The sequence below is a fragment of the Danio aesculapii genome, chromosome 7 (assembly GCF_903798145.1).
Source record: "Danio aesculapii chromosome 7, fDanAes4.1, whole genome shotgun sequence".
Taxonomy (NCBI): Eukaryota; Metazoa; Chordata; class Actinopteri; order Cypriniformes; family Danionidae; genus Danio; species Danio aesculapii.
Genome location: NC_079441.1, coordinates 18257205 through 18282666, shown reverse-complemented (window position 1 = coordinate 18282666; position 25462 = coordinate 18257205). Strand labels below are relative to the sequence as shown.

General features: G+C 35.3%; 1 protein-coding gene across 1 annotated transcript in view; it reads right to left on the bottom strand.

Moving 5' to 3' along the window:
- The window catches only part of si:ch73-335l21.1 (insulin receptor substrate 1-B), an 80876-nt gene that overhangs the window by 54853 nt on the left and 561 nt on the right, over positions 1–25462 (bottom strand). Inside the window, exon 1 of the mRNA XM_056461200.1 lies at positions 25350–25462. This exon is cut by the window's right edge and continues 561 nt beyond it. Coding sequence (XP_056317175.1) covers positions 25350–25462 — 113 coding nt within the window. The remainder of the gene's footprint in view (positions 1–25349) is intronic.

The following is a 25462-nucleotide window of genomic DNA, read 5'->3' as shown; positions in this document are numbered from 1 at the left end:
TTGCAAATACTAACAAAGTCAAGTTTGTTAGTTCACCATTCAAAAACATAATGTCAGAAAATGCTTGAGTTTGCTATTTGAATGCTTTGCTGTTTAGAAACACAACTCTTGTATTCACAAATGAACACGTCATTGTTCCCAGTCGTTTTCTGTGAATTTGAGAATCACAATGCGTCCAACACAAATGAGACTATTAAAACCATATGCACAAAAAGCACACTGAGCACGCAAAAGAACGGGACAGCCTCCTCTTCTGTCTGACCAACACATCCGTAAACCTTTCCAGAATATTTCTGATGTGGTCGCCAAATTACATTCATTTTTTTCTTCCGTTCTTTAACTTAAATGGAAGAATGAGTAGCTTCATTCAAAGGTGGTTTGCCTCACACTATGTGTGTGTTTTTATGAGATGTGACCCCCCGGATGCTTATGTGAACTTAAGTGAAGCTGGTAGCCTGCATTAGATGAGTCATCGACAAAGCCGCATGACTTTTTAATGACTATCCATACGAAGGATATCCGTTTATTCCACTCTGCTGGACACTGTTTACAGACAGACATGTCCAATTTAAAAAAAGCAAGAAAATAACAGAACTTAATCACTTATTATTTCATGAATTAGTTGTATGTGATTGTTTCTCATGCAGAAGTCATCATAATGATGACAGAAGTTTTGTGGGTGGTTGCCCAATCTGTTATTTATGTTTGCTATTAACATTTGATTAGGGTCCCCCTTAAGTGCTCATCTTTTAATTGACATGAGATGAACTAAACTGCTAAATTAAGTCTCAAAAGTGCCCATTGTTCAACAGCCACCCCTCTTTCTTTCAAAGACTCCTTTAATAGCACGCTTGGCGTTCATAATCAGCATGCAGCACTTCAGGCTGGCTGCAGTCCCTGATGCTTTGATCTTTCGAATGTAACGTGCCATCCTGATCAAATCCCTCTCTTTGATATTGTGATAAATAAATTACATCGAAGCACGATCAACATTTTAACATCAACCGTGCATCCTGTGCCAGCGAAGGTGGGAATACTTGCTCCACTATATGCAGCAACTGGCTGCTGATCTCATGAGAACAGCATTTCACAGTACATCTACAATTACGACAGCTTTGGTGAGCGCTAGCGTGACGTTTCCAAAAAAACATGGCAGAGGGGTCATACATAAATCAGCATTTTACTAAAGCTTTCATGAGAGTGGTGAATAAAAACACAGTTGTGTCAGTGCGTTTCTCGATGACTGAAAATAGCTATTGTCAACCTACACCTTACTAGTACTGGGTTGGACCCACTTTTGCCTCCAGAACTGCCTTAATTCTTCATGGCATAGATTCAGTAAGGTACTGGAAATATTCCTCAGAGATTTTGGTCCATTTGACATGATAGCATCACACAGTTGCTGCAGATTTGTCGACTGCACATCCATGATGCGAATCTCCCTTTCCACCACATCCCAAAGGTGCTCTATTGGATTGACAACTGGTGACTGTGGAAGCCATTTGAGTGCAGTGAACTCATTGTCATGTTCAAGAAACCAGTCTGAGATGATTCAAGCTTTATGACATGGCGTGTTATCCTGCTGGAAGTGGCCATCAAAAGATGGGTACACTGTGGTCATAATGGGATGGACATGGTTAGCAACAACACTCAGGTAGGCTGTTGCGTTGACACAATGCTCAATTGGTACTAATGGGCCCAAAGTGTGCCAAGAAAATATCCCCCACACCATTATACCACCACCACCAGCCTGAACCATTGAAACAAGGCAGGATCTATCCATGTTTTTATGGTGTTGACGCCAAATTCTGACGCTACTATCCGATTGTTGCAGCATAAATTGAGACTCCTCAGACCAGGCAACGTTTTTCCAATCTTCTATTGTCAAATTTCGGTTAGCATTTCGGTTATCGAGCATTTGGACAGGTGTACCTAATAAAGTGGCCGGTGAGTGAAACTTCTGCAGCAACATCCATACTATAAGTGATTCTGAGAAGTGTAATGACTATGATATTTACAAATATGTAATACAATAGTAAAAAACAATGGTGAAGCATACAGTAGCTGAATGCTCAAAGAACCTGCAGTCTTCTAACACACTCACCCTTGCTCTTATACCAGGGACTAACATTCCATTTTCATTTTAATCTAATTGCCCTGCCCTTGGTTTCCTACTGGTTTTGCATGGCTGGATCATCTACCCTAGCTTTAGATCAGATTAAATACGCCAATTAAATATGATCAGATTAATTATCCCCAGGCCTGGTTTATCTCCCCTGTCAGAGTAATATTTCTTACACGTATTATGTTGGCCTTTATGTATGTGTGTAATAAATTTGCAATTAAACAACAGACAGCAACAGATAGCAAACATTCAGATATACATTTGTGTATATACTGCTTATAAAATACTGCTTATTTTGCACAGTTTTTATAGAGGGTTATTTGGTTTGTTTTCTCTTAATAATGAAAACCTTCATTTAAAAACTGCATAATACTTAACTGAAACTTTAAAGTGTGGCAAACATGCTAAAGAAATCAGTAGTAGTTATATATGGATACAATAAACAGAATTGATCTGCTTTAGTGCTCATAGTCAGATAAGCTGAATGGTCACTGACACTGATAATTGTGCAGCGTGCACACACGAACACTAAAAATGTAGGTCGCAAATGACAACGTGGTAAACCCTGGTAGGTTGCTGCAGCTGTGGCGGAGTATATGGCATAAACCAAACCTACAAACTGACCTTAAAATCCTTTAAAGTCTAGATCTAGGTTGAAAAATAACCTTCAGTGAGCTTAAAAAAATTAATCTCGATTCGCTTGGAACCATAAAGCACAGCTGAGCCAATGTTGTGGCTCCCTCCGAGCTTAAGTCTGCCGTCATCATATTCGCTCAGCGTTTTGCTGGAGCAGTGCTGGCGGTCTGTGTGTTACCTTACACCAGCAGAGCGATGCGGTGGGAGGGGGATCGGGGTATTTGAGGGGAACAGGCACTGTTACATAAGCGCTGTTTTGAAGCATAGACGCAGCACAACTCGCAGCTGTCTGTAAATAAATAAACACACACTGACGTAAAATTTGAATAATGAGCAGAACTAAAATCAGCACATCGCTGCACAAAATGTTTAGCCATGCAGCTTAAAAAATGAACTGGTTACGTTCAGATGAAATATATAATTTAGTATGACTGCATCAAGCTGAATATATTATGTTCTGAAGATGAAAGAGTAACACTTTACAGTAAGATTTCCTTTGTTGTCAACTACTTTGGATAAGATAAAATAAAAAAAATGTAAAAAAAAAAATAAAGTGTTCACTGAGTCATTTTGATGAACTGCAATCCCACAAAGTATTGCAAAAAACACTCAAAATGTAACTTTTTTTGTTGATTATATATTATTAGATTATTTTAAAATATGTCTATGCATAGATAAAGATATGAAAAAAAATCTGAAATCACGAACACGCAGATTAAAGATGACAGCAGACAACCCACTAGATCATGTCATTCTCAGGTTAGAAAACGTTACAGTACTTTATAATACTACAATCCTGAATGAAAAACTGTATTAGATCTAGCACATTTTCAGTTGTGTAGCAAGCAAAACCTGTCATAATGTGTCATATTTCATGCATGCAAGGATCGCTGATCTCACTCTCTCATGCGCATTGTTCTAAAGCAACTACTGTATGCTTAGTGCTTGGCCGGCGAGATGCAGGAATTGCACTTATTACTAAGCTATACTTACGTGCTATTTCAGACCGAATATTCAGAGTAGCTCGGTAAACAATATAGGGAGCAGGTTGTCATTGTTCAAAAATGAACCAATGTGAACATAAAACCAACTTCCGCTTAGTAAAGCAGGCTAGGCGGAATAGCGCTATTTACTGATGTTTTGTTGTTTAACTAAATAAAAATCTACATTATCGATGCTGTATAAATTCCCTTATGAAACTGAAAATAGTCACATCAATCTCTTGCCAGAAGATTTCAGTGGCTGAGCAACACTTCTGTGCATATAGCCCATTTGTAACAACAAAATCTACATCAGCTTTGTGTGACTAAAACATAACTTTACCTGTCTAAAAGAAATACTCCAGCCATGGTGTCATCTTTTCTACAGCGTGCAAAAGTAACCCCAATATTGATTCAGGATTTTAAAGTTTTGATTGAGCATTTGTTTTTACTGCTGTCTCTCTCTCTCTCATGTGCACGCTCTCTCTAACGGCTGCACAGATGTACAGATCTACATTTGTTGACAGACAGTTTGGGCTACTTAACAGAATTATAAGAATTATCTGCCTGACAATTTTGAACTGGATGAACATTTTTTTTAGTCTTATGCCTCCCTAGAATATAAAAATACATATAATTACATTTAGATCATTTATTTTAATAATTACTACTGAAATGTGAAGAGACTTTCAACCAGCACAGCAAAAAATGCTTCTGAATCATCTACTGGACCTTTAAACAAAACTGTTTAAAAATACATCAAACTAACACAGATTAGTGTTAAAATAAATTAAAGATTAGTTCAATATAAGCATAAACATTCGCTAAACAACCTCAAAGCTCATAACAAGTCTATCTTTAAAGTCCCTGTGAAATCAAAATAAAGTTTTTTAGATGCTAGTATCAGTATGTTAGTCTTAAGGATATCCATAAGCTAGTGTGCTCCAAAATAGTGCCAACATTCATATTTTAGAAAAAAATCTACGATTTGTACCGCAAGCTCTGTGATTGGTCGGCTTGGTAGCGCTGAATAGTGTGGGCGGGACAGAGAGCTGTGCGAACCCTTTGGAGCCAGTGTTTACAAGTGTTGAGTCCAGTGAAGGAGCTCTAGATGGAAGGTTTTGTTTTGTGTTTACCTTATGATTAAAGCTGTTGCACGTCCACCGATTCCTGCCTCAAAATGAGCAAGGTTGAGCTACTTCTACAATAAGGTAGCATTCAGAAAAAACAAAACACCAGCGAAGAAACTCGACACAGACGAACATAAAAACCTCACTGCCAGCTAGTGTTTCGGAAGTGTTATTGCAGAACAACACAAACAGCATGCAGAAGTATAAATGCTTGAAAATGTGCAAGGCATGCACCAGAAGTCACGCCGATCACTTGACACAGAAATAAAAACCAGGCTTGACTGGCAGAGCTGTGGTAATGAAACCCTATTGCCGGTTTTATAATAAGGGGGAGGAGCTACCCTATGTCCCACCTGTCTATGTCCCAGCTGTGTTTCAGCTGAAATTACACCACACGTCACACAAAAATGCACATTTAAAATCACTTCACGGGACTTTTAACAGTTTACTTTTTATATCGAACATAGTTTGAATTCCAGATCCAAATTGTTGCACTCTACTAAGAACCTGGATGTGCGCCTGTTTTATCCTGCAAACTTACATTTCTATCAACTTAAAACAAGTGTGACAGCCAGTAACACGAACAATCGCTTGAAACGCAGAGCTCTTAAACTCAGATTTGTGTGCATGTGAGCACATAAGGGTCTTAAAATAAGGGCTAATTGCTCTTTTAAGGACCAAAGTTCAGTCTTGATCTTTCTTTGTGCCGCTGCTTTGAAAGATAAGCAGAAAGAGCACAGAAACAGCTGTGTGCATGAGAGCCGATCACAGCCAAGTGTCCCTGTCTGTCTCAAGTCTCCCCTTACAGCCTTTTCCCTCTGCAAATATAAGTAGCATTCGCACATAAACTCTAGAAAATGTCAAGGTGACTTCTAAAGCTACAGTCTTAGCTGTGAAACACTTTAGGTTAGCACTTTAAGTCAAGCGTCTGTTTAAATTCAAGCAGCTGTTGAGAGTTTAAGTTAGTTTAATATATATATATATATATATATATATTCTTCATGTGTAGACAAATCTTGCAGTTTGACACAAATCACAAACACATTTTTTTCAGTAACACTGGTAAGGTCAACTCTTGAGCACATTTTGTTCGTTCCAGTATTGCGCAACATCCACCAAAGGGAACACTAGTGACTTCACACAAAACTATTTACAAAACCACTAAATGGAGCTAAAACGTCCAATTCCAGCAAACAATTCCCTACACGTTTTGTTTATCATTTGTTCATAATATTTACCTCCTGGTTTAATCCAGAAACTCAAAGTTGGATTTTTCAATAGCAAAGGCTTACGGATATTTGTCATGCCACAAAGGAGAGCAGCAGACGCATGCAACAATATCAGGTTCACAGCGCTCAACCTTAATAGATGTGGACTTAAGGCATGCACGTATTTTCAGCACAAACATGCAACGCAATGTTTTTCTGAAACTGAATACGATTTAATGCAACAATTTATGCACGTCAAAATCTTTTGTGCTCTTTTATACCAATAACAAACATCCAGATGCAGTGTTGGGCAATCTACTTGAAAGATGTAGTGAGCTAAGCTATTAGCTACTTTACCTAAAATGTAGTTTAACTACACTAAAAGCTACCCTTTGGGAAATGTAGCAAGCTACTGTAAGCTAAAAACTAGGCAAAAGTAGCTTAACTACATCTAAGCTATTTTTGCAATTTTCATTTTTAAATCGAAGCTTAAACCCAAGTCAATCATATCTTAGTGATCAATAAAACTGTCAATGTAACATTTGAGGCAGAATTGTTCAGTTCAATTATTTACTGCATATAATATGCTGTCCCAAACAAAAACAAATTATAAACAGCAAAAACAAAAAATCCAATAAAAGCGGGTGTTACACATTTAAAATACAATAGTAATTTATATTAAAGGGAAATATTTAGGAATAAGCATTATATTGTATATATATTTACAACTCTTCAATAATGAATTTTACTACATAATGTAGTATCATTAGTAATTATAATGAACTAATAATAATTACCATAGTATACTTTAGCCTTTACGACAGTAAACTACATACATCTCCTCTTTCTCAGTCATTTTTCTATCAAGCAAATTTCTTATGTTAGCCTGACTGGCTAGTGACGTCACCGACCGGAGCAAGAGGTGGCAGTAATGCACCAAAAAGTTTGTTGTCAACCATTGTAAAACAGAAAGAAGAAGAAATCGTCATTCTCACTACTTGTAGCGATGCTACTGCCCAACACCTCCATAAAGCTTAAAATATGCCAAAACAATCTGAATTATTAGCAATTGTAATTTAATAAACCTGAATATTATATATGCCTTCAAAATATATTTTGAATTTGAATTTCTTAACTTGAATATTGAACAGCTGAAATTTAAGATGTTTTTAGGTCAGATTTTTATAGGTATTTTAAAACTTCAGATTATTTTGGTTTAAATTCATAGACTGCAGATATTGGGTTTGTAAAAATCCAGTTTCAAGATGAAGAAATTCAGAACAGCAAATTCAATATTCAAAACCAGAAATTCAGATGAAATTAGTTCAGGGGTGATCAAATGTAAAGTTTAAAAAATACGTCTATAAAAATCTGACTTAAGAAACTAACATTTAAATAAAGAAATTCTAATTCAAAACATTTTTAAAGGCATTTAATATTCAGTTTTACCAGAAACAATTTTTAATAATTCAAATGAACACAATTCAAACTCAAATTGTTTAGGCATATTTTAAGCTCCATGCCGCTGACAGCGAAGTTTAGGTGAAGATATGAATGTGTGCTGCCCTTTTTCCTCTTAAAAACAGAATAAACACACATGAAAAATCACTGCGGTGAGAAAACAGCAGTAGCTCTGCAACTCATCTACATCATGTTGACAGATGAGGTTAAAATTATATACTAGTTTGATTATAGTATATCTGAGACTGCAGACTACACAGATGTGCCTCAGTGAGATTTTACATTTATTAATAATTTTCCCATTATTTATTTATTTATCATTATTTATCCAGTCTTAAAAGAGACCTGGCTAATTTAGCCTCCATACAGTTGGCTTCTTTAAAAATGCAATTATACATTATAACAAATATCTTCTCATCAGAAACAATCACAAACTTCCATAACCACTCTCTTTATAATGCCTTTAAATTCAACAATAGATAAAAATATATGCGGTTTTAGATCTTTTTGTATTCAAATTAATCCATGCCTATAGTTCATAATACTGATTGTTTTTCTCAGTAGCACTGTATAAAACTAAAAAGCAAGCATGACAAATTGACACTAAAGAATAGCTGTTATAAACATTAGATAGATTGTAAACATTAGTTCTATTTTAAAAAGGAGGAGACACTCCTGGGAATGTTTAAACATCACATACTTTTGATTTTCCCAGATAAAATAAACATCCAGTGTTTTTCACATAACAAAAAAAATGTTTGTAGGCATTCAAAGACAACTTACAGTTGGGAGAATGAGTTTAGCCCAGTGAAATTATAACTCTTCAAATCAAATATTTCCCAAGTGATGTTTAACAGAGCAAGCTATTTTATTTACAATATTTCCTAATATGTCTTATTTCTTTTAGTTTGGCTGGAATAAAAGCAGTATTTAATTTTTCCAATATCATTTTTAAGGCCCTTATTAGCCCCTTCAACATTATGAAGATGGCAAAAGGACTCGTTTATTGTATTTTATTAAAAGATGTTCACAGACTGACAATTAAAAAAGTGATTAATACAAGAACGCTTTCATGCACAAATTAGAAAATATTTCTAACACTCAAAACATTATTTTTGCTGCTTGTTCAAACTACTTATTTAAAATGAGTTGAAACAATACAAATGTTAAGGTTTTTTGGGCACAGCTTAATTGTTTTATGTTCAATTCACTTAAATTTGTAAAAACTATTAAGTTAACTTAATCAATTTGTGTTGGGACAACATGAATAAATTGCAACATAGGCTTATTCTGAAAACGTAGCCCTATATATGTATCTGAGGTAGGTATGGCTGCATTTCGTCTATAAAATGTAGGCTACGGTGTGGTATGATATTGTTCCTTTTTGCACTACCAATTGACCGTTGGCTTTCCCACTGCTACCAGTTTGTTCAGTGATTCGCCGCATATACAGTATGTCAGCAAGTGCTTTTTTTTAAGCCGGATCTTGCCGGACTCTGTTCTGGGAAATGTCAGATATTCGTGTTTTGCATTCCAGTATTTATTTTAATTGATCCGGCATTAACTTTTGCATGGTAAATACCTGCATGTGTGTGTGTGTGTGTATGTGTGTGTGTGTGAGAAAAAGAATGTGAATGAGTCTCAACAGCGAGCAAAGCTGTTGATTATTAAGGTAGTCACTTTTACTTTCGACTAATCAGCTTCTTATGTTTTCATTGGTTGGTGATTATTGTTTTGCGTGCAGTGAGCAGCAACAATAAATAATGGCATAGTGGCCAACTCAAATAATATTTGTATTTTCAAAAGGCCAGAGGCAGTCAAGCATATATAATTTTTTTTTTTTTAAACCATGAGAAAATCTGATAATGAGCTTGATCAAAAGAAGATGAAACTGCGCCCCTGGATCAGGATAGCAGAAGAGCCAGGCAAAGCAATCTCAAGTATCAGAAGACGTAACTTTGGGCTCTTGAAGATTAGACAGAGTGCGTCATTTTCGCTTTGCACATAATAGTGAAGTGAACTGAATGTCAGTGGTATTAGTAAACTGAGAAGTGATGTTTCATACAATTTATGTTTGTAGCTACATGTTTGTTTTTTATCCATGGTTGAAAAATTAATTAAAGACCGTTCAGAAATGTAATGCTTTTTCACTATAACCGCTTAGTAACGTCATGTTCTGGGAAAACTTCAATTGTGTGGTGGATGTCAGTCACCGCAACTTTTATTTCCTGGTTTTGTTCCGGAAATTATTTATTTACAAGTTAAGCACTGATGTCAGCGGACTTGAAACGCAGAGTAGGCTTGGCCGGTAATACGGTATACCACGGGATCTAAAATAGCAACGGTGTCAGTTTCAATACCTTTATACCATCATAAAAACAATGCACTTATATAGGAGACAAGCATTAAATATAAAATATTATTTATTTAAAGCCTAAAAATGCATATGCGTGATTGTCATCCTGGGACAGTGTGGAGGAGAGAGAGAGGTGAGGTAAGATGGCGAGTCAAGCACCAAGTGACCTGGTCTCGAAAAAGAACACAACCTTTGCAGTTTGGTAGTATTTCGGCTTTCCACCGAACAAGAAGGGAGACGTGGTAAATACGAACTAGAGGTCTGCATTCCCTCTGCTGTACCACGGGAGGCGCGGGACCCCACCAGATTTCTTGCGGTGCGGGAATAAATTTCCGAATAAAGCACGGGAGCAGTCGATAACTCTGGTGTAATTTGAACGGAAGCGGGCGGTCTAACAATATTGCTCCCGAGCAAGTAAGCACGCGCGCAACCGCGTGGAGCTGTTTAGGTGTGTGTGTATATGTGTGTGAATGAGAGAGAAAGAGCGTGATGCTATGCGTTGCTGACTTGGTGCTGTCTATGTGTGTCTGTGTGTGTGTGCGTGTGTGTGTATGTGTGTGAATGAGAGAGAGCGTCTCGCACAGATCTCTAATGCGAACAAGACTAACAAAACCTAAGGTCGCATATACGGTATTCAGTTTCTGAATGGTGTAGGCACAAGCCAACAGTTTGGTGACGCTGTCTGAGCCTTACATCGAAATTTTTTTTATTATGCACGGTACTACCGTATACCGAGGTAAAATAGGGAAGAGGTTAGATGGTATCAAAATTTAGATACCGCCCAAGCCTAACGCAGAGAGGAGTTGACCGCGATGACAGTGTTTGAGTCTGGAGAAAAATGGTTCCAGAAAGCAGGTAAGACAAAAACAAAAAGACAAAAAATAAAATAAACAAGTAAATAACAGACTGAGAATGTGGTAAAATCTAAAAACGTGGTAAAAATGAGGGGGCTTTTCTTTTTCTGGATTGGTTTTGAAAACACAGTCGGTTTGGTTTAGGCAAGTGGGTGTGCGAGTCAAACTGTGCTTTTGAAAACACTATCGGTTTGGTTTGGGGAAGGAGGAGGGTGGGTCAGTTGATTGGTCAGTCAGTCAGTCGACAGCGGCCTCTGCTGGATTTATGTGAGAACAGCAGGTACGAATGACACTTGCGAGAGAAATTTGAGATCTGAAAATAGCGTACACAGCATCCTCTGGTAGTGTCATGAAAACAAAAACTGCAAAAAAATTGTACCTCCTGGGACATATTTAGTGCTCTCCAGAAATGTATATAGGGGTAAGTAATCAGAATGAGCTTGGGTTGAGGAATTATGTAGATCCCAGCATTTATTTACAGAGAACAACAATTAATTTGTCCCCAAAAAACCTTAAGATTTGTGTTGTTTCAGCTCATTTTAAAAAAGTAGCTTAAACAAGCAACAAAAGCCATTTTTTGAGTGAAGCTTTCGATCACTGTGACATTACCACTGGTTATGTTGTCTCTGGGATTGTTTGTGCAAAACATCTTCCTAAGGTGGATCAAACAGTTCAGACTCAACCACAAACAAACCTTTAAAAACAGTTGATCTAGTTTTTCCACAAGGAACACACATGTGTCCCCTACTCACAACACACACTTTCTATGTTCCTTTCACACATGTGTTTTCTGTTATCACTGCACATACACACACAAAATGCTGGCACTGCCACGTTAACCCAGATGAACCCTTTGCTGGTCAGCATTATCATGAAGTTTCCAGATCTGCTTACTGTGGTTTTCAGCTGCAGTGGCATATGGAAGCATATTAGTGGTTTTAACTCTGCCAAACCAGAGCTGGCGTGATGAAAGATTTAACAAGCGAGAGGAAGAGTCTGCTGTTCACACCAGCGGCTGATACTGACCAGTGAGCGCACACACACACACTTACACAAACCGGCTTCACTTAAGACATTTGCAATTCTTGCACATATTACAAAAAAAAAAAAGATCACCTCTTTTTCACTGAGAAAAGCAATTTTCATGAAGTCAAAAAGTCAACTTTTCATTAAATTAAAAAAAAACTTTTAGGACATTTGGTATGAGGGTCAAAGATGTGTCCCATTTTGCTGTAAAATCATATGCGGTGCAGAATATTCTAAAAGCATATTACAGTGCTCAGCATAATTAAGTACACTCCATTTTGAAAATGAATATTTTTCTCCATTTCTCTGTGAATATAGGCGATGTATTTTGGTGCATTTAAACAAAACAGATTAATTAAACAGACATATTTATTAAAATCATATTTTAGTCACCAAAGATATTTAGAAATTGAAAGACAATACAATTAAATTCAAGCAAAATCTTGCAAAAAAAATTACAACCTACAAAATTCTTTTGTTTCTCGTGTATTTCATATTTCCGGTTTTATTTGTATTCAATATTTTTCTATAACATATAAATTAGGGTGTGCTAGTATTTGGACTGTTATCGTAAGTTATTTTGTTAGATAAGCTCCAGATTTGGCTTCATATATAATATTGTAAAGCTTCCTATTAAAAATATGAATTAAAAAAAGATAGATTTGTGAGAGGTGTACTTACATATGCTGAGCACTGTAAATGCAGAAATCTTAAAATAAAATGGCGAAATACTGGTGAAATACTGTTCTATCATTGCTCAGTATTACAAATCATAAAAAAATTTGTTAAATAATTTACATGTTTAGTTATATATTCAAAGACAAATATGTAAACCATTAAAAACAGCAGAAAGCAGAAATGCATAATGATTTAAAATGACAATTTAAAAAATCATTATTTTTCCTAATATACCTGAGAGCACTTTTTGTAACAACACATGACACATTTTAGTATACATCTGCTGTAAATCATGATTAAATATATTGTTTTTGATAATAAACAAAACAAAAGCATTGCACTTTAATTGTTTTGATTAAAACCTTCTTTTATGGAGGACGAAACCTGCAAAAGCAATAAATACGCAAATATATAAATAAATGAGTATAAAAATCCATAAATTCCTGCATAAATAAATATATAAATACTTAATAGTGCGGGCAGGAGAATAATTAAATAAATTACATGAATGTTGGGGGAATAAGAAAATGCTGAACTCATGATTTTCCCCCCTTTTTAAACCCGTATTCACATAGTTGCTTATTTACTTATCCTCAGCTCAACATGCTAATGACAGACTGTCTGTCAATCATCAGAAGGCGGTCTTTATGCCATCATTGGTTGCAACTACGTTCACGAATGAATAAACCAAGGATTACTTGTTGGGGGGGCGGGGGTGGCATTTTCTTATTCCCCCACTCAGTTAAAATACTTGGATTAAAAATACCCCAACGTATAACCCAACTATAGAATATTATAGCACCTTCTTAACTACAAATTATTTTAACCCAATGCATGGGGCTATTTTGATTAAATGTTTTTTTTTTTGGTATTACTATTGATTCTATTACTAGTACTACTATTATTTTTATAATTATGGCTGTGTAAATAAATAACATAAAGTTTTCAAAAGTATTGAAAAATGCTTTATTTCCATTCCATTTTAAGTTCCAAACACTTAAGCATTTTTATCCATTTAATATAGATCGGCTATTAAGTACACGTTTGTATCATCAATAATTAAGAGTGAAAGATATAAAAAACACAACACGGAGAGGTAATTTAGAAATAAAAAAGAACATTATTGCGTTAGAGCTTAAATTTTATTAAACTTTATAATGGAAAAACAACATTACGTACGCATAATAATACAGCTGTTCTGTGTCAGTTTAATCAGTTGACAGTGAAATTAAAAAAATTTTATCCATTTTGAGTTATTAATAAATAACCCAATAAAGGTTAAAAATTACCCAACAAAGCATCAAATATTTTTAACTCAACCATTTGGTTAAATAAATAACTAAAATGCTTTTTTAGAGTGCAACATTCGTGTAATTTATGTTATTTACCTGCTCCCCCTATTAATTATTTATATATTTATTTATGCAGGAATTTGTGGATTTTATATATACATTTATTTATTATTTTATTTATGCAGGAATTTATGGATTTATTTACTCATTTATTTATATTTTTGCGCATTTATTTATTTATATATTTACTGTTTTTGCAGGTTTCGTTCTCTATACCCCATAAACAAAACAAGAGCAAAACATATAATGTAAAATTCAGGTTATTGTGTTTTTTTAATACCTAAAATAGCACTTATGAGATTTATTTAACTACAATATATGGGAATTTCAAATAGAACTGTAAAATAATGCATTTGAACACTCACTAGACTAGCCTATCTGCTCTAACTTGTGAGCCGATCAAACAGACTGCACTTCCATTTAATGCCGCTAGTTGCGCGAAAAAGGACAACAGACTTCACACAACTTTTGTCACGATTTCTTTCTCAAGTTGTGAGTGCTAATAATGCAAAACAAGCCCTACAAATGAATATACATGACAATGGGAAACATCTCAAGTTCGTAAGACACCGTAACTTTACCTGATTCAGCTGTTAAGCAGGTGAGTTTTGACAAACACGAGGAACTTGTGTAAGTTTAACCGTTGATGCGGCGTCTCCGTCGGTCAGACGCGAGTAAAATCATAGCAAAACGCTTAATATTTGTGTATACAATATCACAGTTTAAAACTCTTTAATAAATAACACTCAAACAAGCAATATACTTGTTTAGTTCACTCATATGCGCTTGCCTCGTGAGCGCGTGTCGCCTTTATTAAAGCTCCAGGTGAACTAATAAAAAGTGGAACTAATATTATCAACACAATGTTCAGGCAGTGAATGATAAATAAACCACTCGAATAAGCATTACATGGAGATAACAATAATTATTATTATCAAAACTAATTGAATTTGAGAAAATTATTCCCGTTTAATTTATTTTGTACATGTCTTCTTTTTTGCCTTTATCATACTCTGCTATTTTGTTTAAAAGTCTGCTTGATGAAATTATTGCATTAAAGGTTAACATTTTTGTTCGATTATGAATTATTCAACATATATTTTGCAAAGACAACATAGCCTTAAATGACAAAAGCTCAAACAATCATGTTTGGCATTAATCTGTCAGTTCAGATGACCAAAAAAAAAAAAAAGCTATATAATTGTTATTACGAATAAATATCTTGATTGGAGTATATATAAATATTTAATGTGACGTATTGTACAACAGTACCTTTGATTACTATGGTTGCAAGGTTTACCGGTACTATGGTAGTATCGCCATACTATAGCTCCAAAATACTGCGGTGATACTGTAGTTTGTAAACAGTACTATCTCATTAATGGTTTATCTACAATAGATAATGTTGCATATGGAAAAGTCACTAAAATGCTCACACGTTTGTGCAACAATAGACCATTTTATTTTGATAGTCTGTTGAGCCCTTTAAGGTCATAAAGCTGCAAATTTCATGCCTTTTGTGGTAGCCTATTGCACGTTTTCTGATGCTTCAGTTCGAACGCACATCTGAATTGGTTCGATTCTGTTCCTATAGATTTCATTTAGTAGCTACAACAACCACGGCAATCTCTTTAAAAGAACGACTCACAAAGTTTTATTTTGAATTACTTTGGGTTGTTTCTTGATAAGACTGGAAAAAAAAAGATGAAAAACCCAAAATAGCTACAGGAAATGTTATCTACACCATAAACAAAAAGAATGAATAAATTTTAGGTGACGTGACGTGCAAATAAGGCCTTAAGGGAATTATGAATTACATTCAAGTAGGCCTATTATTACATAAAATATAGTATTTCTGACAATTTTCTTTATAATCTGAGTTATGAATCACAATATTGCAATACTACTTGGTATCGTGATACTTCAGCTGATATAGTATCGTAAGATTAAATAATGGTATCGCGACAACCCTAACTATAAATTGTTGCTCTACAGATAATATTTTAGTTTTCACTTTGAGGGTTTGAAAGCTGAAATCCACCCTAATATATCCCAAAATTGCAGTTATACATTAACGTTTAAGTAAAATAATTATTCTGGTGGCATTAGATTCTTTAATTCTGCAAGATGGTTTATTAAGTGGTGATGACATATGATAATAGTCAAGGTAAGAAGCATTGTTGGACTGTACATGACACCTACTCTCCTGTTTGGTGAACTGTGTATAGCAGTAAGTTCATCGTTTAGAGATATGCTAAGAATGCAATTTTTACTCAAAAGCAACCCATAAAAAAAATAAGCCGGTTTCTATGAAATGCACTTTTCTGTACTTTGGTGGTTAAGCCATGAAAACTGCAGTCATTTGACACAGAAGTTTATTCAGTCTAAGTGGACTGCAACCATGTCTACTTAATCCATGCTCTTTAAAGTCTGTTTGAAATCAAAATGTCGCAATGTTTATTTTGCTAGCGCACAATGATTTTCTGTAAGGTAACAATTAATCCATGCTAATCCACTGAAAAAATAATGTTTGTTTTGGTAATCATCGAGTCCATTCGAGACCATTTGCTTCCTTGTTTGTTGTTGCAGTCCTTCTCTGTTGATATCAGTTTGACGGCTGCATCCACAATAATCTTAGCTACACCCCTCTTACTATTAGTTTGCTGTGAGGGAATGATGCACAAAAAGAAAGCCCCGCCCCCTACTCAACAATCCGTTTCAGTTGGAAGTACATCAACATGTTGAAATAATTGTCTCAGCAGTTTTTCAAAGTTCATGCAGACTTTAAACTCAATCTAGCATTATATATTTAAGAAATATCTCACCAGTTCTTATGAAGTGACCTTCTTTCTGACTTGCAGCCCTCAGAGATCAACCACAAAATAAAAAAATAAATATCCTGTGAAGATGTCTGCGTGGATTTAAATAAGTATTATGATTGGAAGACAAATCATTATGAGGGCATGGCGTTCAGCAGGTCCACCATTATTTCAAGAATGGGTTATGGAATTGTGGAAGGTGGCAGCATATGAAAAAATGACATATATATATTACTTAATAAATTGGATGTTTATCAGAAAAGATGGGGAAAATATTTGGCATTTTAGGATGAATAAGGTCACTGTGGTGAGACACACGGTAAAAGTGTAACTACCTTATTTGATTTATTTATGTGTTATTATTTAGGGACGTCCCAATCAGGTTTATTTGCCCTCAAGTCCGAGTCATTTGATTTTAAGTATCTGCCGATACTGAAACCAGATCCGATACTTCTATAATACATAAAAAAATAAAGAAGAGTGAAGACACAGATCCAGGATATTCCTTTTTTTTTTTTTATTTAATTCAACTTATTTTAACATTTAACAACTCCGTTAACAAACAGTGCACTTCTGTGAGGTAGCTTCAACAATCAAGTAATAACGTCAATTCTTCACTTTTGGATTTTTGTGCAACAGTAAATATATTTTAAAAATCTTATATAAAAAAACAGCACCTCAATTTAAGATATCTGGCAGGCAATCCCAAGTTTACATATCTCACAGTTTGTTTTGGCAGTGTTGCCGTCATCAATTTTATAATACTTTCAGACTGCAGATATACTCTTCAGATATACTTCAAGCTGCTTCCGTGGTCTACTTTGCTGGCATTTAACCAATAGCGTCTCTGCAACAAAGTGATGTCATGCTGCATGCATTGCTGTTTCTGTGTAAAGTCAAGAAAGAGCTCTAACTCTGTGCCACCGCATGATGTGTGAAAAAATAACAATAATGTAAAAGTAATATTTCAAAAATAATGATATATAAATATATATATTCACACATATATACATTCGAGTCCTGATCGGGAGGTAACATCTGAGTCTGAAACCGTTCTGATCAAGTGATCGGATCTGGACATCCCTATTATTAATACTATTATTGTTGTTGTTGGTTTTTTGTTTATTTGTTTTTTACTATTATTATTTTTAGTATGTGTCCTTTTTTTATTATATATATATATTTTTTTTTAATATTGTCTGTATTTACTGGATGTATGATAGCAACATCTAATAACTGTTACTGCCGCTGTTGGGGAGGAGAGGTGTTAAAAGGACGAAAAATGTGTAAACTGATGGTACTGCTAAATTATTGAAAAAAAATTAAACATTTGATAAAAAATAAATAAATAAATATCCTTTTCAGTCAACGCTGGCACAAATTGTGTGCATATGTGTGAGGACTTGTGTAATGTGGGAAAACATGCCAAAATGGCTTACATATTAATCCCTGGGCTAATTTGCATTCAACTTATTAGGCTTGTGTGTGTCATTGATTTCTGATGTTTACAATGAATCAGCATGACTGGCGGCCGCTGTTGCGTGGTCACCATCGCTACTGTGATTAACACATGATTGTTTTTCATATTTGATCTTCATCCTTTTATTATGTTTTTTCTATTATAGTTTTAATGAATAAAATCTACTGAAATGAATGAACGCTTAATAACAACACTAGCGTATGTGATAATATAAATACACTGTAATAAATGCTGAGTTCCACACAATTCCTGCATGTTGTTCCAATACAAAATCATTCAAATTAACTTAAGTGTTTTTACAAATTTAAATGCATTGTACATAAAACAATTAAGTTATCCCAAAAAAACTGAATAATTATGTTGTTTCAACTCATTTTAATTAAGTAGTTTGACCAAGCAGTAAACGTAATTTTTTTTGAGTGTATGTACACTGGAAAAAGCAATTACTTACAAAAAGTGAGTAAACCCATTGCCTTAAAAGTGACAAGCTGATTTTACTTTAGTATTTCTGTTGTGACTATTAAGTTCACTTAACTTAATTTTATATTTATGCACATAGTTTGTTTACACTGTAAAAAGTGATTAGTTACTTAAAGCGAGTAAACCAATTGCCCTAAAATCAACAAGTTGACTTTACAAAAATAATGTAAGTAAACCCATCGTAACTTGGAACTGTTAAGCTGACTTTTTATAATTATGCAAATTCTACTTACTTTCTTAAGTCAACTAATCCCTTTTTACACTGTCAGACTATTTTAGCACGTCTGTTTTCAAATAATTACTGTAATTATCACAATATCACATATTTGGTGCTTCATTAAGTCTATAAAATCAACAATTATAGCCTGTATTGAATTTAGAAGACACACTGGAGTCTGGAAGAGCAGATTTATTTTACTGTATGTCATTTTGCTAGATACTGAAAAAATGAGAAAAAAACAAATATAATAAAGATGTATTGGAAAAAAAGTGATTAGTTTACTTTTATATAAAAAAAGTAAGTATGATTTGCATAATTATAAAAATTTAGTCAATTTAACAGTTCCAGGTTACAATGGGTTTACTTACTTTATTTTTGTAAAGTCAACTTGTTGCTTTTAAGGCAATTAATCTACCCGCTTTAAGTAACTAATCACCTTTTACAGTGAACTTAATCATTTTAAGGCAATGTTTACTCCGTTTTTTTTTTAAACAAAGTCAACTAATCACTGTTTACAGTGTAATTAATACGAACATAATCATGTGTAACAACATATTAATATATTGTAACATATAATGCGATCAAAAGCAGGCTGTTGCTAGGCTAGAATTGCTTTATATACACTAATGATCATGGATATTTCTGTCACAGGCTTACATTTCAGGATCTGGTTATGTTTGAGCATAACCTAAGGACAAGCTGATTTAATACAGAGTACACCGGGGTCAAACAGTAGTTAGCAACTGTACAACAGACTGTGTGATCTGCTTCATTACGTCAGATTAAGGAGTTAAAATAGAACAGGCTTTCCCTGCCGTTGGCTGTGTTTTTGTGTGTGTCCGTCTGTGTGTCCAACATCTCGCGGAGACAATAATTACCAGTACATTAAGGAGATGAGCGAGGCTTAGGGAAGTTTAACCTTTGAACACCAGCCATGCGCCAGGCTGGCATCGTGGCCAAATACACACAGACTAATACACAAACACACGGTGCTCTCCTTGAGACGGAAGGGTAATGTGGTGTGGTAAAGAAGGATTTGTTTGATTTCACAAAGGTCATTTCTGTTTCCATATAAACATTTAGTCAGAATGCATGACAAGGTTTTATCTTTGTAATTGACTAAACAAAGTGTTTAATTTTAGAAAATAACTTCTCTTCGGAAAGGAAGTAGCATTTGGTATCAAAATATACCCAAACACCAGTGTATTGTATAAAGTGGGTATTCAGTGGTGAGGAAACCTCCTCCAGTCTAATTTCTTCTTGCTGTTTGCAGCTGTACAAACACCAAACATGAAAATCTGCTCACAGCGCTGAGTCTGCTTGGTATTTGTTCAAATGAATTTGGCATTAGAAGTCCACATGACACCAGGAATGCAGGTGCGTTTCTATTTTGACATATTATACCGTTTTATTCCCTTGATTTAAAGCAGAATTTTTTGCTTAAGTCTTCACGGTCACATGATCCTGCAGAAATCAATAATATACTGACCTGGTACTCAAGAAACATTTGTTGTTGTCCATTTTGAAAACCACTTTTTCATATATATATATATATATATATATATATATATATATATATATATATATATATATATATATATATATATATATATATATTTATAATTATTTTTTCAAGATTTCATCTTTAATTGATAGACAATAGAGAGTATTGACAGGAAAGTGTGGGGAGCAGAGAGAGGGGTAGAATCTGCATAGGACCACGAGGCGGGAATCGAACTCGGGTCACTGTAAACTCGGAGTGCATGTGTCGACGCACTAACCACTACACCACTGGTGCCGACTTTTTCATATTTTTTGATAAATAATTGTTTGAAATATTTTTTTGTCACATAAATGACATTTAAAATATTACTAACCACATATTTTTGAATGGTCTATAACAGGTGTGTCCAAACTCTGTCCTGGAGGGCTGGTGTCCGGGAGAGTTTAGCTCTTACCCTAATCAAACACATCTGAACCAGCTAATCAAGCTCTTACTACATTCTAGACACTTCCTGACAGGTGTATTGAAGCAAGTTGGAGCTAAACTCAGCAGGACACTGTCCTTCCAGGACCGAGTTTGGACACCTCTGGTCTATAATATTTACTATAATTTGTCTGCACTTCAGTCATTAAAGTCTGCATGAACTGGGCTAGAATAAATGAACTGGAATTTACTAAGACTATTATTTCTGGCAGCTAGCTCTTTGTGACTCAAACATGGTCGTCCACTGAAGCTAAGCAGGGCTGTGTCCGGTCAGTACCTGGATGGAAGTCTACATGGGAAAGCTAGGTTGCTGCTGAAAGTGGTGTTAGTGAGAGCAGCAGGGGGCGCTCAACCTGTGGTCTGAGTGGGTCCTAACGCCCCAGTATAGCGAAGGGGACACTTTACTGCTCAGTGAGCACTGTCTTTCGGATGAGACGTTAAACCGAGGTTATTAAGGGTCCCAGGATGTTCTTTGAAAAAAGAGTAGGGGTTTAACCCTGGTATCCTGGTCAAATTTGTCATTCATCTGCTAACCATCCCCATATCATTATTGGCTTCATCACTTTCATCCTGCACACTGGTGATGTGTAAATTGCTTTGAGTGTCCAAAAAAGCTCTATATAAATGTAAGGAATTATCATTATTATTACTATTATTTAAGGATCATGATGTACTCCTGACCGAAATGCAATATTGAGTATGGGCGGGGCTTTCATTTTGCGCATCATTGTCTCATATTAAACTAACAGTAAAAGGGTCATGGTTAAGAATATTGTGGCTGAAGTCATCAAACTGATGTCAACAGAGAAGTATCACCACTCCAAACGTGGAAGCAAAATGTCTAACTTTGACTGAAGATCACCAAAATAAACTTTTTTTTCCAGAGGATTAACTTGTACAGATGAATTGTTCACCTTTAAAGAATAACAATGTGCGCTAGCAAAATAAACATTGTACATTTCTATTTCACATGCTCTTTAAGATCAATCCTTGAAGCAAAATGTTCTTTACTGTTTTCAAAACTTCTCTAAGTTGATGCCTTTAATGACTGGGGCTCAGTATGTGGTTAGTCAGGAATATACTGACAAAATAGACAGCTGCAAGTCCAAAAACTCTTAGTCAAAGGGAAAATATTCAACTGTTTGCATCGTTTAACTCTCTAGCCGCAGTTGTTCGGAGTGCAAATTTTTGCTGGTCAGTAAATATCCAAGGTTTATAATTACCATTTGAATATAAACATCAAAGCACAGATCCTGTGGGATTTTATAAGCCTAATTAGATTTAATCAATGGAATCTCATACTTAAGTGGTTAGTTAAATGTTCGTAACCAACATGATGTATGCATGTGAATGAATTCATGAAAAAGAAAACAAATATAGTCAGAGGGATAAGGAATAGATATAGGGATAGTCAGACTTGATGAAGAGTGAATGAATGAATGAATGAATCAAAGCATGCCAATAAATGCAGCAACTGAAATTTCAATCCCAGCTAAATTTGAACAGCAGGGGGGTAGATTACTATTGGACAGATTCTCAATCATCATGTTGCCTGTAAAGAATATTGACGGAGTAAACGCATTAAGATGTGTAAAAGTGTGTATGGACAACATTCACACACTGTAAAACCCAAAAAGTTAAGGTAGGTCAAACCATTTGAGGAAACCTTTTGCAACAAACCATTTAAGTTCAAAAACTAATCCTAGTGAGAACTGTGAACTTAATACATTTGAGTAAGTGAAGCAATTTGAGCACAGTAAAACCCAATAAATAAAGAGAACTCAAACCAACTGAGTACTGTAAAACTCAGTAAGTTAGGTCAACTCAAATTGTTTGAGAAAACTGATTGCTACAAACCATTTGAGTTAAAAAAATAATCTATATGAGTACTGTGAACTTACTCCATTTAAGTTGAAGTAATGAGGTATTTAATTAACTCATTACCTTCAACACTGAGTTTAAAACCTTTTCAAATGAGTAGAATTAACTTTCAGTAAATTTTGAGTTAACTACACTCATTTCATTTGATAAAGTTGACTGTTGGGTTTTACAGCACATAGGTCATTTCGCAGTTGTCATGGACATCAGCAGGTTAAACCCAGCACAAAGCAACTATGACAGATGTCAAAACAGCCAAGCAGAAGACCGGTTTATTTAGCTTGTTATCCAGTTAGGGGGCTTTATGGATGACAACTGGAGGGTCATCTCTGGTCTGAGTGTCTGACCCTAAAATCTTGTTAAGATGTCATCTCCTTGACTTGCCCTACGTCAACCCATCTTTATCTCATGGAAATTCAACTGTTTGTTTGCAGACAAAACCTTCTCAGAATCTGCATATTTTTCTCTGTTTGTGCAATATATGAGATATTAAAGTACACGTGGTTTGGTGCTCTCATTATGTAATGCAGTAATAGTACTTTGGACCTTTTATATTGGTTTGCAAGGGTTGCATCACATTAGGTTTGTTAGTGGTATGTCTGCTTGAGCCAAGGAACATGCGGGGCTGTGTAATTGCTGTAGGAGTCACGGTCACTGCCCTTTTTGTCTTGTTTACTCTTTGCAAGTGTACCTGCTTTCGCCAGTACAGTTTTTTCTAAGAGGAGTGACAGGTTATATAATATTTAATATCTTTTGAAATACAGATTGTGCAAAGAAAACGTCCATGTGATTCATTTTGCTGCTTTTAGGAAGCATTAATAGAGATTTAGTTAATTCTGCACTGAAGCGGAAGAAATCTGCACATGCCAAAAAATGAAAACAGACCTAAACACCTCAAGATCCTTCACAACAACTAGAACAAATGAAAACTGGATACACTTTCTGAGGGATTTTCAATCAGAGTATGTTCTGTTTTAATGTGTGCAAGCATTTAAAAGTGGGAAATGACAAAACAGCAATGCAGGTTTAAATCTGATTCACACCAAACCATCAGACGACAACAGCCTTGTTTTGTCTGATCAGTATGTTACCCTTCTCTGTGTCTGGCGGCTGTCCCGAGCTTGTTTTCGGCGATTGAACATGCTGAATCAGTGCTCATTGGGTCGTAGTCTGACAACTGCCTGTGCCATGTGAATTGGGCTTTATAGTAAACAGAATTGTATTGTGCATTGGTGTGGACACTGGAATAGTAATCATTATAGTTAACTTCATAGTTATCATTGTTAGTGTGAGTAGGCCTTATTACGGAAAGCTTGAGAACTCTAGGCCAGAGATGCCCAAACTAGGGCCAAGGTTGGCCTATTGTAACCTTTGATTTGGCCCACCGTCTCATCTGAAAAGAGAGTAAGAATGATAGGCAGGGTCAAGGCGAATGATTTTAACAGAGATTGTCATTTCTAATTTAAGATAACGTTTTTGTTTGTTTGTTTGTTTTAATTGCTGAGCTACAAAAAAAGCCAACTGAAATTGTTTCATTTAAATGTTAATTGTAAATACGTAATTAAATACTTAGTAAAAATGTAAATACTGTCACTCGAGGACAAATAGAGGACAATGCAGAAGACATCTGTGAACAATTCAAGGCAAAATCAGGTGCAGCTTGACTAGTGTAACTCCATTCTGCTATAAATGAGATTGTGTTTACTATAATAAGTTTATAATAAAACGTTTAAAAAATGTATACTGTATTAGTTAATAAGAAGAAATGTTTTATAGTTATTTTTAAATATTATTTAATAAATTAGGAAGTACCCATGGCAACTATATTTACCTATATTTATTTAAAATGCCCACTCTTTTAAAAAGGTTATTTATTGGTATTGGTGTTTCCATAAAGAAACCTTTTACATCCATGCAACCTTCTCAAAATGTTCTTTACAGTGTAATAAAAAGGTTCATTATGGAAATGATTTTCACGTTATTAAACTATTCACCAAATGGGTCTTCAGCATCATGGTTGAAGCCTCATTATTATTATTATTTTTAAATAAATGCAATATTATTTTTTTTAACCAGGATGAGCTTTTTAAGATACTGTAACAACAAAATGTATTATAATCACCATGACGTTTAGTTAACTTCGCCAGGAGCCACAAAGTCCAACGCAGTAGCCTACCGTTTACCGTAAAAGATAAATGGAACCTCAGCTGATTGATAACGACTGCCTATTAGAAAAATCACTTAATTGTCTCACAATTTCTGCACAGAAGACCGAAACAGCGTGTTCTACTTATGCTATTGCAGTGCGTTGACAAAAATACTGAGAAAAAGATGACCGAGGGACCTTGCGGTGTGTATCTCAACTGTTTGCTCAAGTTGAGTCCATAGTGAGAAGACACGATAACACACGCTCGGGTGGCAGCGTGGATAAGAAAGCGAGATGAACTTCAGTAACAGACTTTCCCTTCTTCACAGTAAAGTGGGCCCCTCTACCCAACTTTTGGGGCCAACCACTTTACTGGAGAGGAAGAAAACACTGTTGTTTCAACACCAAACTGCAGCTGCGTACCCAAAATCAGCATGCAATGAGCATGTCTACGGATGTGCTCTCTACCATTTTAAAATGCAAGATGCAATTACACGACGCCTGCCACGTTAACACCTATTTCCAGGACTTACTCTTGCACTGAAGCTCCACCATCGCCTGGTACCATTCCTCCTGGTCCGCCTCGTTCTCGGCCGCCACCACGAAACTCTCCGCCCGCGTGTAGAGCACTATCATGTGTTTATTC